The 15,432-nt window shown below is 38.2% G+C and overlaps 1 protein-coding gene across 25 annotated transcripts in view; it reads right to left on the bottom strand.

The window, feature by feature from the left end:
* Window positions 1–196: 196 nt before the first annotated feature.
* ADD1 (adducin 1) overlaps window positions 197–15,432 on the bottom strand; it is a 67,453-nt gene continuing 52,217 nt past the window's right edge. For 5 of the 25 annotated variants that reach the window (XM_075752608.1, XM_075752612.1, XM_075752611.1 and 2 more), the window contains exons 13-17: window positions 14,740–14,832; window positions 8,751–8,907; window positions 7,503–7,670; window positions 6,620–6,715; window positions 197–2,686 (exon numbers count right to left, since the gene is read on the bottom strand). In XM_075752608.1, coding sequence (XP_075608723.1) covers window positions 2,334–2,686; window positions 6,620–6,715; window positions 7,503–7,670; window positions 8,751–8,907; window positions 14,740–14,832 — 867 coding nt within the window. In that variant the 3' untranslated portion in view covers window positions 197–2,333. Of the gene's footprint in view, window positions 2,687–5,829; window positions 5,865–6,619; window positions 6,716–7,502; window positions 7,671–8,750; window positions 8,908–14,739; window positions 14,833–15,432 lie in introns of those variants that run through there. The other 20 variants (XM_075752620.1, XM_075752619.1, XM_075752615.1 and 17 more) reach the window with 9 other exon arrangements.

Raw genomic sequence — 15,432 nt, forward strand, 5'->3', positions numbered from 1 at the left:
CACCCAGGCAGGGCTCCTGCTCAGCTGGGGAAGGAAGCCCTGGCGTAGCCAGTCTGAGCATTTTCTGAGAATACATTAAATCAATCATTAATCAACATATTAATCATTAAAAAGAAAGTACAGCTAATTAAATTATTAAATTGAACAGGCTCCAGCTGTAGAAAAAAAACGATAACTTTTGGAAGCAGAGCAGGAATTTTTTTTTTTTTTTAAGAGTTTTATTTGTGAGTAGAACTTAACGATACAAGAAAGAAAAAAAAATACAGGACTTTATTCTGCCCCGAAGTGTGTAACCATACCATACATGACTACATTTCATATTGTAATACAAAGAATTAAAAGAACAAACTACAAAATTAGAAATTAAGAGTCATTGCATATGTGGTCAAGAGAAATGGAGAGACTCCATTAAAGAACTGAAACACGGAGCAATCAGTGATTTAATTACGACCCTGCAATAGAACACAATTTAGCAAAATAAGTACTGTAGGCTTCCTAGCGTACAGAGGACGTAGAAGGTTAAAGTACAAGCTGAAAGCTGTTGGTGCCATGCAGTCCTGACTACCCAGCGCTGCTCAGGGGCCCTTCCTGCACCACCAAGCACTGCTGCTGCCCTTCGCCCCCCTGCCCCTCCTCAGCGGGTGACCTCAGCAGCGTCTCACCCTCCATCACCACCCACACACCTCCCTTCTCACATGAAGCCCAACAGCTCCAATCCTCCTCTCGCTGCCTCTCGCGCCTCCCGGCCTCGGGCAGGCCTGGCTCAGCCAAAGCTGCCTCCAGCTGCCCAACCCGCCTCTCTCTCCCTTGCTGCTTTCTGCTGCATGAATTGTAAGGCATTAGTTTTCTGCTATTTTACCAGTTGCAATGTTTAATATCCTCCTAAAAGGTTACATCCATACTCTGCTTTGTTACAGACCCTAAACTGTGAGTCAACATGTTTCCCTGCCAACACAGGGTGCCAATGGTTTTTTTTCTGCTGCTAACACCCAAAGTGTTACTGCTAAAGCCAGAAATGGTTACCAACCTTCCCCGCTTCTGCCTGGGGGAACTGTGCCGGTTTCTGGAGAATTCTTGCAAGCTTTACCTATCTGATCTTAAACTACTTTTATGATTAGTGATAGCCAGAAGCATGGCAATAACTGGAAAGTAGTGAATTCAGTGGTGAAAGTGATTTTCTTTACCATGCTACGTAGTAAACAAACATTTAGAGCAAACTGTGAAAAAGGTTACTTGGGATTGCTGTACTGTACTGCTGGCAACAACAACAACAAAAAAGAAATGCCAGGTTTTGTAAGTGAAAATAATTAATGTAAAAAAAGGTTAAATATTCAGTGTAATGCATTTACATTTTTATCATGGGAAGGAACAAACAGAACAGGCCGCCAATGGGGTTTATCATTTATATGCAACAGATTTTGCACGTACACCCAAGGGATTTTTAAGAGGGTGAAAAAACCCCGTGCTAAGGCCTGAAGTACAACTGCCCATGCTTCACCCCCCCAGCTGACAAACCTCTGAAATACTCTGAATACAGTTACTTTTCAACCTTTTCTAAGAGCCAATTACCCTCTGACTGATTCTTGCGGACGCAAGATCGAAAGACAGATTTTCCCTTAAACTGTATTCACCAGAAAAGGAGATTTGGGGTCTTTCAACGCACAACGTGAGCAGACCACACCACAGTTATCTCAGTCCTAGACATCAAAGATGATTTCAAGTGCCAGTTATAAAATAAAGCAAAGTGAGAACCACCTTCGTTTTGTCACGCTAGTCAGAGAGGAGAAAGAGAGGAAGGAAGGGATAAGCCTCAAAGCTTGACTGAAACATGACCTGTAATCACAAGCTTGCCAAAGTCGACATGTCAGTTCAGGAATGCATCCCCCTCAAAAACACCACTGCAAAAGCATCCTCTCAGAGTCACTACTTAAGAAGAAATTTACTCGTGACTTGGAACAGAATATTGGAAAAGAACGCTTTTTGTGGTAAGCAATGCGTGGTTTAATTGTGAATTTATTTTTTATTCTTTTGTAAAGCAGTGCGGGCTTTAAATGAAAAGCAGTGATTCAATGCCTTCCATGTGACGGTCATTTACATTTGATTACAAATTAGGGATCAGATCTGTGGTAGCTGCTGAAAACACAGGATTAGCACCTTTTTGGACATTAGTTTCTGGTTATAACCTTAAACAATCAAGCCATAACTTGAGGGGCTGGTTGGATTACTTGTTGCATTCATTTACATAAGACGACAAAACACTCAGTACGATCTGGTACATTCTAGTGGTTAATGGATTTTAAAATACGACAGTGTTTCTGCAGTGTGTTTGGCCTTTAGGAGTCACTCTTCTTTTTGCTCTTCTTCAGGAAGGAAGGAGTGCGAAACTTCTTTTTCTTTTTCGATGGGGACTTCCCTGGAGATTCATCGCTGCCTGCATCAGCTGCTGTCCCCTCCTCAGCTGTTGGTGTTACCGGCTCTTCAGTGGGGTGAGACTGGGGTTCTTTGTTTTCCACTGCAGGCGATTCCGTTTGGCTTTTGGGCACATCTTCATCGCATCTCCCTTCCTCCTTTCCTACAGGAGGGAAGCCGAGTGCTTCTGAAGGCTCATCAGGGGTGAGATCTGGGAGGGTTTGCTTGAAAGTTGCAGCATCACTGTCATCTTTGTAAGTCTGGTCCTGCTGTGTCTCTAGTGGACGGACAGACAGTGACACAGTTAGTTTACGTAAGTGTCCCTAGAACAGAGAAAGCCAAGCAAGTTGATGGCGAGAGCTCTCTATAAAATAACTATTAGATTTACTTTGCGTAAAAGCCTTTGTAATAGGTCCGTTCTCATCTAGCTTCGGGCACAGACATAGAAATAAGACATTCAAAAGTTTTGTCTGTTTCTAAGCCTCTTAGCACAGAATAGATAAAGCTGGATCCCATCATGAGGGTGCAAGCCAGCAGGAAAGTAACTGTTCAGACTTCTCTCAGGTTTTATTTACCCCATTTGCAAGTGCCACGAGGTTTCAATACAATAAGGAGGAATTAAACCTACAGTCTTCCCTGGCACTGAAGAGGGCATCATGAAATTCCGTGTCTTGATTGTTTTTTCTTTTGGTGGGATAACACTAATTGCTGGTTCGCAGTGATCCCACACATGCAAAGCCATTAATTCCTAAACTGTTGGCTTGCCAATTTTTAATCGCAATGCTTGGATTTTCGTATTATTCTTCCATGAGATCTAACAGATGTCGCTTCAAAATATGAATTCCCATCACAAAGGCTTCACTTCTTTTGCAAGACAGCAGTATATATTATGGATTTCTGTAAGTAAAACCCACATAATTTATCGAATTAAATGAGCTCAGCAGGTTATGCAATACAGGTTGGTTTTTTTAAATGTAAGTGATAACTAACAGCAAAACTCACCCCGTATAAAGGAACATCAAAAATCTAGCGATAACTTAGTATCCAAAGGTGAACGTTACCACTGCTCCCCCAATTGCACCCCTTCCCCTCCCTCACGCCGTGCTTTAGAGATGTTGTTTAAAGCTCTTCTTTGTATATTTATACTGAAGAACGAGCACATTTAAAGCTCCCTGCAATGTTCGTCACTGCACCGCAGCCAAGAAGCGGCTCGTTAGCTGTGTCAAATATATCCCCACTGATGTTACATAAGGAGGAATTCAGAACAAAATCCAGGCCACGCTCATTGTAAGGCACAAAAGAAAGGCAACTCTTTTTTTCCCCTTTTAAAATCCTGTTCATTTTAACTTGAAAAGACTGAAGGCTTTCACAAGAATTTACAGAAAATACTTGCTACTTTCCCATTTTTCCTATAGGTGTGACAATGAGTGTTCTTTTTCTTTCTGCCAGATGGCATTAATAATCCTCTAATATCTTTGAGGCCTGTGTTCTGTGAATACCTGCTACAAAGCCCAACACGTTTTGCCTACAGCGCCAAGAACTTCCAACAGGTTAAATAAACAAAGCACACTAGTGTTCAGTGCCAAACTCAGAATGCACAAGTTAGCAGTTTAGAAGTTACAATGCAGGCAGGGTTTAAAACAGGGTAGAAAAGAGAAAGTGATCGTATACATTACAAGCTGCCTCCTAAAGCTCTTGTTTAACCTGTGCACGTAGGTGACACAAATTTGCAAGAAGCACCACCTACAACCTTCATGACCACTACGCTCTTTCTAGATTTCATTTTTCTTTTCAGGAATTAACTGAAAGCATTAGCTGGCCTAATCTCTCAAACAGGCACCATATTAGGTAGTCAGTCAGTTTTATATGATCTTTTAAAAAGAAAGTTTTAAACAAGGGATGAGAAATTCTTAAAATTGAAGAACAGGAAGCTGTGGGCATTCAAACAGCATTTGCCAGTTGGCCTAAGCACTGGATAAATATAAACAGGTTTATAACTCATTAATCCAGGACTGCTACCCTTCCCAGCTTGTCAAATTACCATCATTACTAAACAGATTAACGTGAAGCTGGAATAAACCAAACATCTGTTTATCTAGCTGGCTAAGGGCAATATTTTACCAGAATTAGGGAGATTTACACAGTCCGCATTTGATAAAGAAAGCATACAGCATGTGAAAGCTTTGCTATTCTACTTGATGGATTTCAGTAACATAACCAGGAAGGTTTAAAAATATCATCTTGCTGCAAAACCTATTTGCAGTTTAATAACTCAACAGTACTTCAAAATTTCTTAAGTTTTTTTGAATAATCATGCCTACATCCACGCTTTCCCCTTGTATATACTGCGGCATAAGAGTTTGAAAAGTAACATAAATACTGCTGTGTGCTTACAATCCACATTATGAAAATAACAGTTCATGGGTTTTTTCAACACAAACGTGGACAAACATACAAACTAGGCTATAACTGAGTTATCACAAAACACTCCTCTGACTTCAGCTACACTTAAATAGAAACAATATGAGGGAAACAAGTTGAGAAGCGGCATATACAGAGAACATCATCATTCAATAGAACTTCTGCCAGCCAAAGTCGTCATGGCATGAACTTCAGTTACTCTCTAAAATTAGCTTCGTATGTTTGTCCTAGAAAACTTACAGAGCTAAAAGAGTTTGTACAACACAATTCTCAGTTTAAAAGAATTTTCAGGTTTTAGAACTTTAACAGTAACATCTATGATGCATTTGACTCTCATCTCTCCAACAAACACACTGACTTTGGGATATAACAGGACACAGAAATGGAGGGGGCCAAACACCCTCATTACTTTAAAGTATAATCTGCTGTAGCCCTGCAGATCTAGCTGAAACAGCTGTGGAAGTTGCTGCCACCAAGTACTTGCTGTTATTCCTTGGCTGGAATTTGAACGTCCCTACATAACATCAGAGTAGTTCCATATCCACTTCTGTGCTGAAGTCTGCTAGGGAAGTTAAATCAATGTCAGTGGTAACCTTTCTGCACTGGAATAGATGAAGAACTTTCTTCCAGTTTGTTACCAGGTTCAAGTTGCAGAGGCAGCAGCAAGCTGTTGGGGCAGAAACTCCCAGACCTGTTTCAGCTCTATCTGAAAGCCAACTTCAGACTATTCCTTTTTAAACTGAGGGATCAGACACACAGATATGGAAACACATGATGTCACTTTCACAGTCTCTTTAAAAGGGGGAGTGCATTTTAACAAAAGATCCATAACTACCTAGAATTTCATGAAACCAAGAACTAAAGAAATTGGCGTCTCAACTGAAAAAGCTTGCTTTTTTAGAGAGAAAAAAAGCACAAAACCAACAAAAAACCTTAGTAAACAAAGATGCAAGAGTGAAGCAAAGCACATAAGCAGGTCAGAGTATGGAATGATACTTACTATGGTAACAGGTACTCTTTAGCATATCCATCTCCTGTTTGTAACGCAGCCACAAGAAGAAAAAAGCACAAGTAGAGAATCTATGCATTCATCACAGCCATTGTGTTAAGTCAGAAGAATGGTTGCAACCATTCTTATAGAAAACAGAATGAGATGAAGTAGTGAATGGAAGACTAACAGACAAGTGATATATCCAATGTACAAGGTAAAGGAAACAAGACAAAAATTAGATTACACCTGTTCAAGATTGTTATTTTATCCTTTTTTTGAGGAAATTGTAGATTTTACCAGCCCTGCTCTCATTTTAGTTAATGCTACTGCATAAGGTGAGCAAATAATGATATTTAGATTCAAATTGAGTCGGAAAAAATATTTACCAAGGTGTAATCCAAGTACAATAATGTTTAAGAAATGTGCAATCAGTGAAGGAGATTTACCAAAGCATCGAAATTTGTGTCTGATTCACAGTCAGACACCATTTCATTTCATAAGAGCAATTCTTTCTTGCAGAAAATGTACAAAAGTGTAAATCAGTGGAGAAACACCAAGAGATGACAAGGCAATTCGGAAGAGATGAAAATTTGTCTTTATATTAATGCACACTTCTTTATTATTGTAAACATAACTCCTATTACACTCATAGTTCAGTGTAGTATACTTTAGGTAGTATAAAAATAAAATACAAGAAATAATTTACCTTTATTAGATACTAGTTCATATATTTTCATGCGTCAGTCACTAATGATGCAGTTACTGGTTTCCCCTGGCCCCCAAATCAGAAGAACATACCTTCCTCTATTTTAATTGGCGTACTGGGAGGAGTGCGAGCTGAAGTGTGATCAGGGGGACTTCTCTCTTTCTGTTGCCTGCCATCTTCTGAAGGTTCTGCAGATGCAGACAAAGAGAAATTAAAAAGGCAGACAAAACCTTTCAGCATGTGAGAAAACAAAAGTGTCCTTTTGCTCCATGCACACAAGATACAAACACATTTTTTTTCTGAATCAAAATTCTGCCAGGAGATTAAATAATACCAAAACAAGCAAAAGAAAATTAAGTGATAGCTTGATATTAACAAAACCGTTTGAGTCACAGTTGTGCTCTGTGGTCATTTGGTTTGGTTTTGTTTTTTCTTTTTTTTTTCTCCATAAGAGGGCATGAATAATGTACTTGTTTATGAATTGGTTCATCATGCTGTTCTAAAGAAAACTTGTGAGGAAAAACCACAAGGAAGGTATAAACAAATGGGGGGGAGGGAGGGCGGGGAAGGGAAATGCTATCAGACCTACACAAGATAACACTCTTTTGCTTGTTTTGTATTGCTGAAACTCGAAGTAAACAAAATCACATCCCAAAAGAAAAGAAGACTACACAGATAATCAGAGAAACATGCAGTAATTAAATGATTCAAAACAGATTTCAGTAGTTGGTGTATTTGTTATTAGTAAGCAGGGTCCCCCTTGCTTCGAGGCTTAAACAGCCCTAGACCCAAAGGAAAACATGAATACACCGTGTATCAGGAACAACATTAAAACATTGTTCTGTACAGTTCCCCTGGACAATTAAAAGTGAAATCAGTCCCACAGATGAGAGTCAACTGACAGAATCTCCAACCAGTGCAGCTAAAGAGGCCATTCCTTCCATTGCAAGCCCAACTGTACCTCATTAGCAATACCTGAGGCCTCAGCCAAAAGGTCAGGATTGGACCTTAATGCTTTGATCACTGCAGTATGGAATTCCTTATGGGAGGACTTCTGCCCATCTGGCTCTTCTTGGTTAAGATGTGTGATGACTTGCTGCGTGGTCTGACAAGAAACCCATGCAGCAGCAAACTGAGTGTTATCTAAAGATTTAGACAGTGATGATACGTCACGATCCTGTAAAGTCTTCGTATCTGTTCCTTGAAAGGTTTTTGATCTGCCTTTCAAATCCAGAGATTTATCATCTGACATATTTTGCTCACTGATGGTCTGATTTCTAAGCAAAGTGCTCTGTTCCCCAGCTGGTGTCTGTCTCAGTAACACAGTCTCTCCATATTTTGATATCTTATCTAAGAAGGATGTAGCAATGTTACTGAGAGAATAAATTTATGTGGTTATACAGGTAGAGTAACAGCAGAGTATCCCACCCCACACAGTCCAATACTTGATTAACATGTACAATCCACAATGGCTCCTACATTGTCTTATTAAAAAGCAGAAGTAGGGAGCACACACTGCAAAAGAAATGGTACTTCTTGTTCCTGCATCATTCAAATTCAAAACAGATGAGCATAAGTATCATCCCTTAAGTTTATACCAAAGTAAAGCAGGATAACCCACTTCAGATGCAGCAACGATCTCTTTTTACAGCACAGTGCTTGCATCTAAACTATCACTGTTCTGTGATAGTTTAGAAAATCTGGTCTGGGGGAAGTCCCCAGGATGCGCCATTTCCAAGTAGCAATTAAATGTTCTTCTGTATCTTCCCCATTCAACAGGTTTCTCAAATCCACAACTTTCAGTGAGTTAGAAAACTGCAGTTTTGCTCCTAAAAAGCAACACCATGCTCTCACCCCAGACCATCTGTAGCACTAAGGGAGACAAAGTGGAACAATCTGCAATCCTTTGCAACACCTAAAAAGTTTTCGGCTGAAGTTTCAAGCTTTCAACTTCCTAACAGCAGCAGTAACTGGCCATACTGAACACCTCAGTTTGTCTACTAAGATAATTTTTAAAATAAGATCTATGCATTTTATAGAATACTCCATGAACATGTAAATTGCACATTCTATCTCAAATATGCTTTTTTAATTTCCAATTCACACTGGAAAAACTGAAACACACAAAAGCTGAATAATTTATCTAGGACCTTTGCAGGTAACCCACCTTCCAATTAGTAATAAACTTGCTGTTATTATAGTCAAAAAACCACACAAACCAACCTTCTGGTCCCTTCTGCTTTCTTTCTACTTCTTTGCGATATTCTTCCAGTTCTCGATCAGTGAGTTTATTGAAGGGATTTGGTCCTGTTGTGCTCACTATGACTTTTGGTTGATATTCTTTCTCAATTATTGCCTTGGACGCAGTCACCAGTTCTCCCTGACAAAAGAAAAGTAAGATACACCTGCAATCGAGCAGTAAGTTGCAGAACCCCCGAGAAGCACAGAGGCTACAAAGCAACCAAAACCAAACCAAAAATATAATCTGAAAAACGCTACATTTATTTTCTTTTAAATAATAATAATAAAAAATCTACTACAGGATTTTTTAAAAAAATATTTCATCTACAGCAGGTTTATATTAAGGAGAAAACAGGTCTCATTACTCTTACAGACACATCAGTGTTTCCACCAGGGAATATCCACCATTAAGCAGTAAATCAAACAGCAGCCAAACAGTGCAGCTAAATTAAGTTTGAGGTCACTGAAGTATCAAGTTTCTCTTTCTCCCCACAAAAGAAACAGGATACAAGGCCCAACCACACGGTAGTCTGGGCACAGAACACCTGTACAAGTTAATATGACTCAGCTCACAGGTATTTTTGTGGTTTGTTTTGCTTTTTTTTGTTTGTTTTGGGTTTTTGGGGGGCTTTTTTTTAATAAAGGAAAAGCCATTTCTAGTAGCCACTCCATAACATCTAATTGATGTTATAGTAAAAAGCCATCTTGTATGTATGTGTTCTATATACACCAGATTAACAGTTTATTACAAGCAATTTTTAAGTAATTAAGGGTAACTGTAATCTTATACAAGTTAGCATATTTACATCTATGACATTTGTCATACAAGCCAGATAAAGAGTTACACAAATAAAAATAAAACATTAGCAATTCTAAGTACAGTAAGTTCCAATGGGCAAAAGCAGCTGCATCAGAGATTCTCTAATGGTAAGGCTTTTAGCTTTGTTCTCTAATCATACAGTAAAGGCTAAAGCCATTGGCTTTTCATTGTCTCGAGTGCGGAAGATGCTTGCCTGGATAGCTGCTGTGTCTTTCAGGTGACATGTTTAAGCATTTGTTTTTTTCGTTGGACACACAGAACTCTACTGATACTAGTCTGGAAATGACTGATATGTGGTCTGTGCCTCATGTCATTGTGACACTTGAGTTATTTTCGTTGTTGAAAAGAGGTATTTGAATTCCATTACCAAGTAAGTATGGGTTATTCATTGGCCCAAGTCATCTTCATATGCAAGTGTTATTTGTACTAATACTTAAAAGAAAGCATTAGAAAGCACAGTTCAAAAATAAATAGCACAAACATTCCATTCCATGTCCATACTTGGTGGGCAAGCATGAGATTGTCACCATAAAACTGAAGATGAAATTAGAACGCTGTTTTGTATGCTGAGAGCTGCTTTTGACAAGTTGTCAGCAACAAAAAGGTGACAGACAAGAATGTCCAGATGGAATGAGGACAAGAGCAGTCAGATGTTTCTGAAAACCTCATGAGAGATCTTCAGAAATCTGGTCTAGAGCAATCCAGGGAGGGAAGAATAGCTGGTTGTTAGAATCTATGCTGCTCTTCAGAAGCAAACACTAGCCAGAAGTACTGAAGAACAAACAGTGTAACAACAAGTCTCCACTGTAAGATCCTGAAAGGAAGCGCAGGAGAGAAACATCCCTGAAACATTACAGATTGTCTCAGTTTCTCTATAAAGTAACAGGAATTCTCATCTCAGATGCGGTAGAATGTCAAAAGCCTTTTCTCCACTATTTCCATGAAGCACCATCTGTCCTAATGCCAGTAACCCTCCAATCTGACAGCCATGACTTTTCTTACAGGATAATGCATAAAGAAGTCACAAAAACATCAACCTTTGTACAAGTCCTAATTGTTCTGCATAAAATGTAAAACACACCCAAAACTACAGCTTTTAACAATGGCAGAAAATTGGTGCCCATAGCAATTTTATATTTCCCCCTCTGTCTCTGCCCACCCTTCAAACTAAGTATGTAGTTTTAACTGAAACTCAGCAGTAAGTAGCAGGGATTGTAGAGTACTCATCTCAGGCAGAGTTTCTAGAGTTTTCCAGGATTATAAAAGTCAACAGAGGAACAAGACATACAGTGCACACTGGTATCCCTGTAATGTTTAAGAATCTTTTAATCTTGTCTGCGAGTTAAATCCAAAGTGACTGGGTAGAACAACTTTCACATGAAATGAAATTTTACTGAATGCCTATTGATTTAATAATGACAAACAGCAAGACACACAGTCTGCAGCAAGATGACTAGTGCACTGGCATTACGTGTTCTCTTCTGTAAGAGAATACCTGGGAATAAAAGCAGCGCATCAAGCTTATTACATTTGCTAAATTAAAAACAACCAACCAACAAACCAAAACCAAAACACACACAAAACCCACACCCACAATCAATGCAAACAGTATTTGTACTAGCGGAGTATATTTGATGCAAGAGAAGTAATTTTGAAAGAGATCAGAGGCAACCACAGTAAGTGGATTACGTATTACAAAGAAAAAGCACTTGTGTTTTTGGACTGTAAAAGCAGAAGAATTACACAAGAGACCAGAAAGGCAAATTGTGGATCTGCTAAAAGCTGCTTCCAGATTAACACATCCAGTTTTGCTCAGTATCAACAATATGGAAGCAGTTCAAAGGCCACTAATGAAAACTGTAAGGGTAGAGGGACTGGTTCTGTGGGGAAAATAAATTGTAGTAGTATGTTACTTCCAAGTTCTGCAACATGATTACTTTAAAACATGTACAATCAAGGGAGTAGAGATGCATTACTTCACAGAACAGGCCACAGAGCAGCCTTCCAAGAATTCAAATAAAAACATACAACACAAAATGAGGAGAGTAACACAGGACAGAAGAAAAACTAGTCTAAAGGACTAAAAAGACAGTACAGGATGTATTTTAGGTTGCACAGTCCTGTCTATTTTAGTGTCTCATTTAACAGAGCTATGAATCTGTCCATGCCATTCGGAGATTCCTATGAACATTCAGAAAAACTGAACAAGAAAATTGGTCTGGAGTTGCTTCCAGTATTAGAGAGCCTGTTGAGAGGGAATAAATTCCCATATAAAAGACTGGCACTCTGTTTCAACACAGGACGACATGCAAAAAACCTAATATTCTAGTGATTTCATCTGGATTATGCTGTCACTAGTATTATTTGGATGATGATTCTAGTACTAGTTTGATGACTATTTGAAGCTTGGCTGCCTGTGTAAGCACCTGAGTATCAACAGCATTTTCTCCACTGTAAGAGATAACAGATATATCCTGTCCATGAACGTAATCTATCTTCATTCCTGAGAATTCTGTAGGGATATAGTCTCCCACAAAGATCCAACAAAAGGAAAGTAATTTATAGCTAATGATATACAATATACCTTCATACTAAACTTGGACCTCACATATCCTACAAGGAAATTTTAGATTATCAAGTCGCTTTTCTCTGAAAGCAAGATTAGGTGGAGAAATTGCAGAATTCAAAACTGCTATGAGGTGACCATCACTTAACAGGCAAGCACTTCATCTTCTCAGGGATACATATGAGCAAAACTGGCACCTTATACATACCAATTTTTCTCTTGATCAGACAGTAGGTTCGTAATAATTGTCTAAATTTAAACATTGCTCTTAGCATAATACAGCATCAGTGCAGTGCCTTTATCCAAAACCCCCAAGATTCTTGAAGTACTGTTCATGCAGAAGTTGCCATTAAAACACAGTGCCACCTTTGGGGCAGAACTGAGAGGCTCTTCATGAAGAACAAAGCCACAGAATTTCCATTCTAAAGGAAGAGACAGGAAATGGGTGGTTCCCCTTGTACTTAAAATTCTTAGAAATTCTTGTGAATTTATTTTTTAAAAATCAGATTGCAGAATGGTCATTGGTAAGAATAACCAACATTCCCTCTCATTCAGCCAAGACTGCAGCAGAAGCTTAGTTAACCAAATCTATAACACAAATAAAACTACATGATGCACAAGGAGCTTGTATTGCAACATGGCCAGGACTTCTCAGAACATGGACAAAGCAAGTGACAAGGCAAAATGGAGTATTTACTACTGCAGCCATAGAAGACTCAAAGCATTACATGCATACAGTACACAAACAGGATTTTTTTCAGCCAAAATAGTGTGTATTAGTATTTGACAAAAATCTTGGTGTTAACTGAAAACATAATACATTGTAAGCGTTACTGCAATCAGATGGAACTTTTTACTTTAACCGTAACTGAGTATCAAAGAACTCGTCAACTGAGAACTTGTAATTTTCTAGTACCTAAATAAAAGTCCTTGATGTACAGGTCTTCTCAGTTTCATGTGAGGTTTATGTAGGCATAAGATTGCTTATACTTCCTTTTTTCCACAATACATAACTGATTTTTGGTATTATATTTCTAGAAAATATCTCCAGTAGGTTTTTTTTGTTGTTCATTGGGGGTTTTGAGGGGTTTTTTTCCCTTGGTTTTTGTTTGTTTGGGTTGGTTTGTTTCTTTTTTCCCCAACAGGAAATTATTAAGTATTTGGGTAAAATCTGTATTAAGATAATAGAAACTGTGAAATAGGCCACTCCTACTGTAATTAACATTGTCATCTAATTTTACACAGTATTTCAGAAGGAAAGCACTTTCATGACACCACAAAAAGGAAACACATCATTTGGACATCTAAACCCTAACGTTATACTAGGCAAAATCATATAACCAATAGACCTTCTGTTGGCTCCTTGCCATCTACAAAAATCCATGTAAAATATCTTTCTATAAAACTAGCCAAATAATGTCATTATTTGAAAATAATATTGCAAGATATCTTGCTCATCATTGATGAAAGAAACCACTTGTGATAACCAATGGATGACTATTATAAAAATAATTTTTCACTTTGGGTATTATTAAGCAGAAAATAAAATGCATGCACTGCCTGGAAGAATTTGGCTTTATTTTTCATCTTAAATCTGGAAATAGTCTTTTATTATTTTTCCTTTCAGAATATGAATAAAACAAACTAATCTGAAAAACATCATTCTCAGTATGATACAACTTTCTATAACACAAACTGGCTCGTTACACTAGAAAGTGTTATAAAGTCATGAGATTTGCAACAATGATGTAACTCAAAGTATTCTGGTTTTTGATGGGAAAGCTATTCTGATAATGAGGTGTTAGGCATGACCTAAACAAAAATTTAAGAATTTTTTAAAATAAAATACTGGAGCAGAAGAGACACTGATGCCTATTTACATACTGTGCTTCCATGTTAGATCACCTCTAAAACTCCTTTAAAACCTAAGGACAGATTGTTTCCAATGTGCAAACTCTTCGTGTTTGCTCAACCTCAAAGGACTGCCCATTAACCATACACACATCTCTTCAATTTATTCTGTATTTAAAGTATATTACATAAGCACAAGCATGATTATGTGTGTGAAAGCCAATAAATTTTGGAAGCATAGGGCATTACTCAGCAACTCTTGTAGATAACGGCAGGAAATTTTAAGGAAACAAGATGTCTAGCAACATAGGATCAAAAGTTGACAGTGTTGGTCAGCATGACGCACTCTGAACACGTGGATATCTTCGGAATTACACTGATGTACTCAGGCTGAGTTTGGGTTAACTCAAAATGGATCTCAAATTAGAGTAACTCAACACTAATAGCATGCGCAAAGAAACCTACTATATGCAGCGCTTAATCAGCACCTTAACATCAAAAGTGTTTCCTCACCAGCTTCTACAGACAAAGAAAAAAGATCAAAATCCTTAAAAGATACTTTAACAGGGTAAAGTAACTGCGTATATATAGTTTCATATACATAATTTGGAGATCCATCTTTTTTTTTTCTTTACTAGCCAAATCATTATCTAACAGAGGGAAAAGGTCAGGGTAAGGAAGAGGTAAAATGAAGGGTGAACAACAGTATTTAGAGCAGTATGACAGGGCAGTACCTTTCTAACAGACAGAGATTTAGCGGGACTAAAGGCCTGCTCTGTGAGATCGAGCCCTTCAATAGATTCCGTACAGTCTGAGAGGGGAGCATCCTGCAACAGTAAATTCAGTAAACAGAGCAAACCGAGCCCAGGCTTTAAAACATCAACCAAAAGCATTATGATGCTTGCTAAAAACATGCAAAGAAACACTAACTGGTAGATAAAATTGCAAATGACAATGGACTCACATGCACACAATATGACACCCAACATGAATAATGCCATGGTCATGATAAGACTTGCCAAATTTTTTAAAGGATATCAGAAAATACTTATCCGAGGCAGTTAAAGCACTCGGATATATAGAGCTTCAAAATCGTTCAGCTATACAGTGTAACTGTATAGCTCTAATTCTTACTTGACTTTGAACTATGATTCACAAAGTCTTTTGTATATCCAGATACACTGCTTTTAAGTTTTACTGATGTATAATAGCTTTTGTTTCCAAACTGCTCTTCAAATAAAATATTATGAAGCACGATAAAACATATTTAACACACAACACTACTGCCCCATAGTGAGCCTGCTGTGCCCAGTATTAATACTTCAAGATACAAAGACTTGGAAAACAAACAAACAAAAAGTTGTCACAAAGCCCAACCAGTTTGGAACAAGAATCTAACCCATATAAATAAGCCTTCTGAATTTCAT

The sequence above is a fragment of the Balearica regulorum genome, chromosome 4 (assembly GCF_011004875.1).
Source record: "Balearica regulorum gibbericeps isolate bBalReg1 chromosome 4, bBalReg1.pri, whole genome shotgun sequence".
NCBI classification, from domain to species: domain Eukaryota; kingdom Metazoa; phylum Chordata; class Aves; order Gruiformes; family Gruidae; genus Balearica; species Balearica regulorum.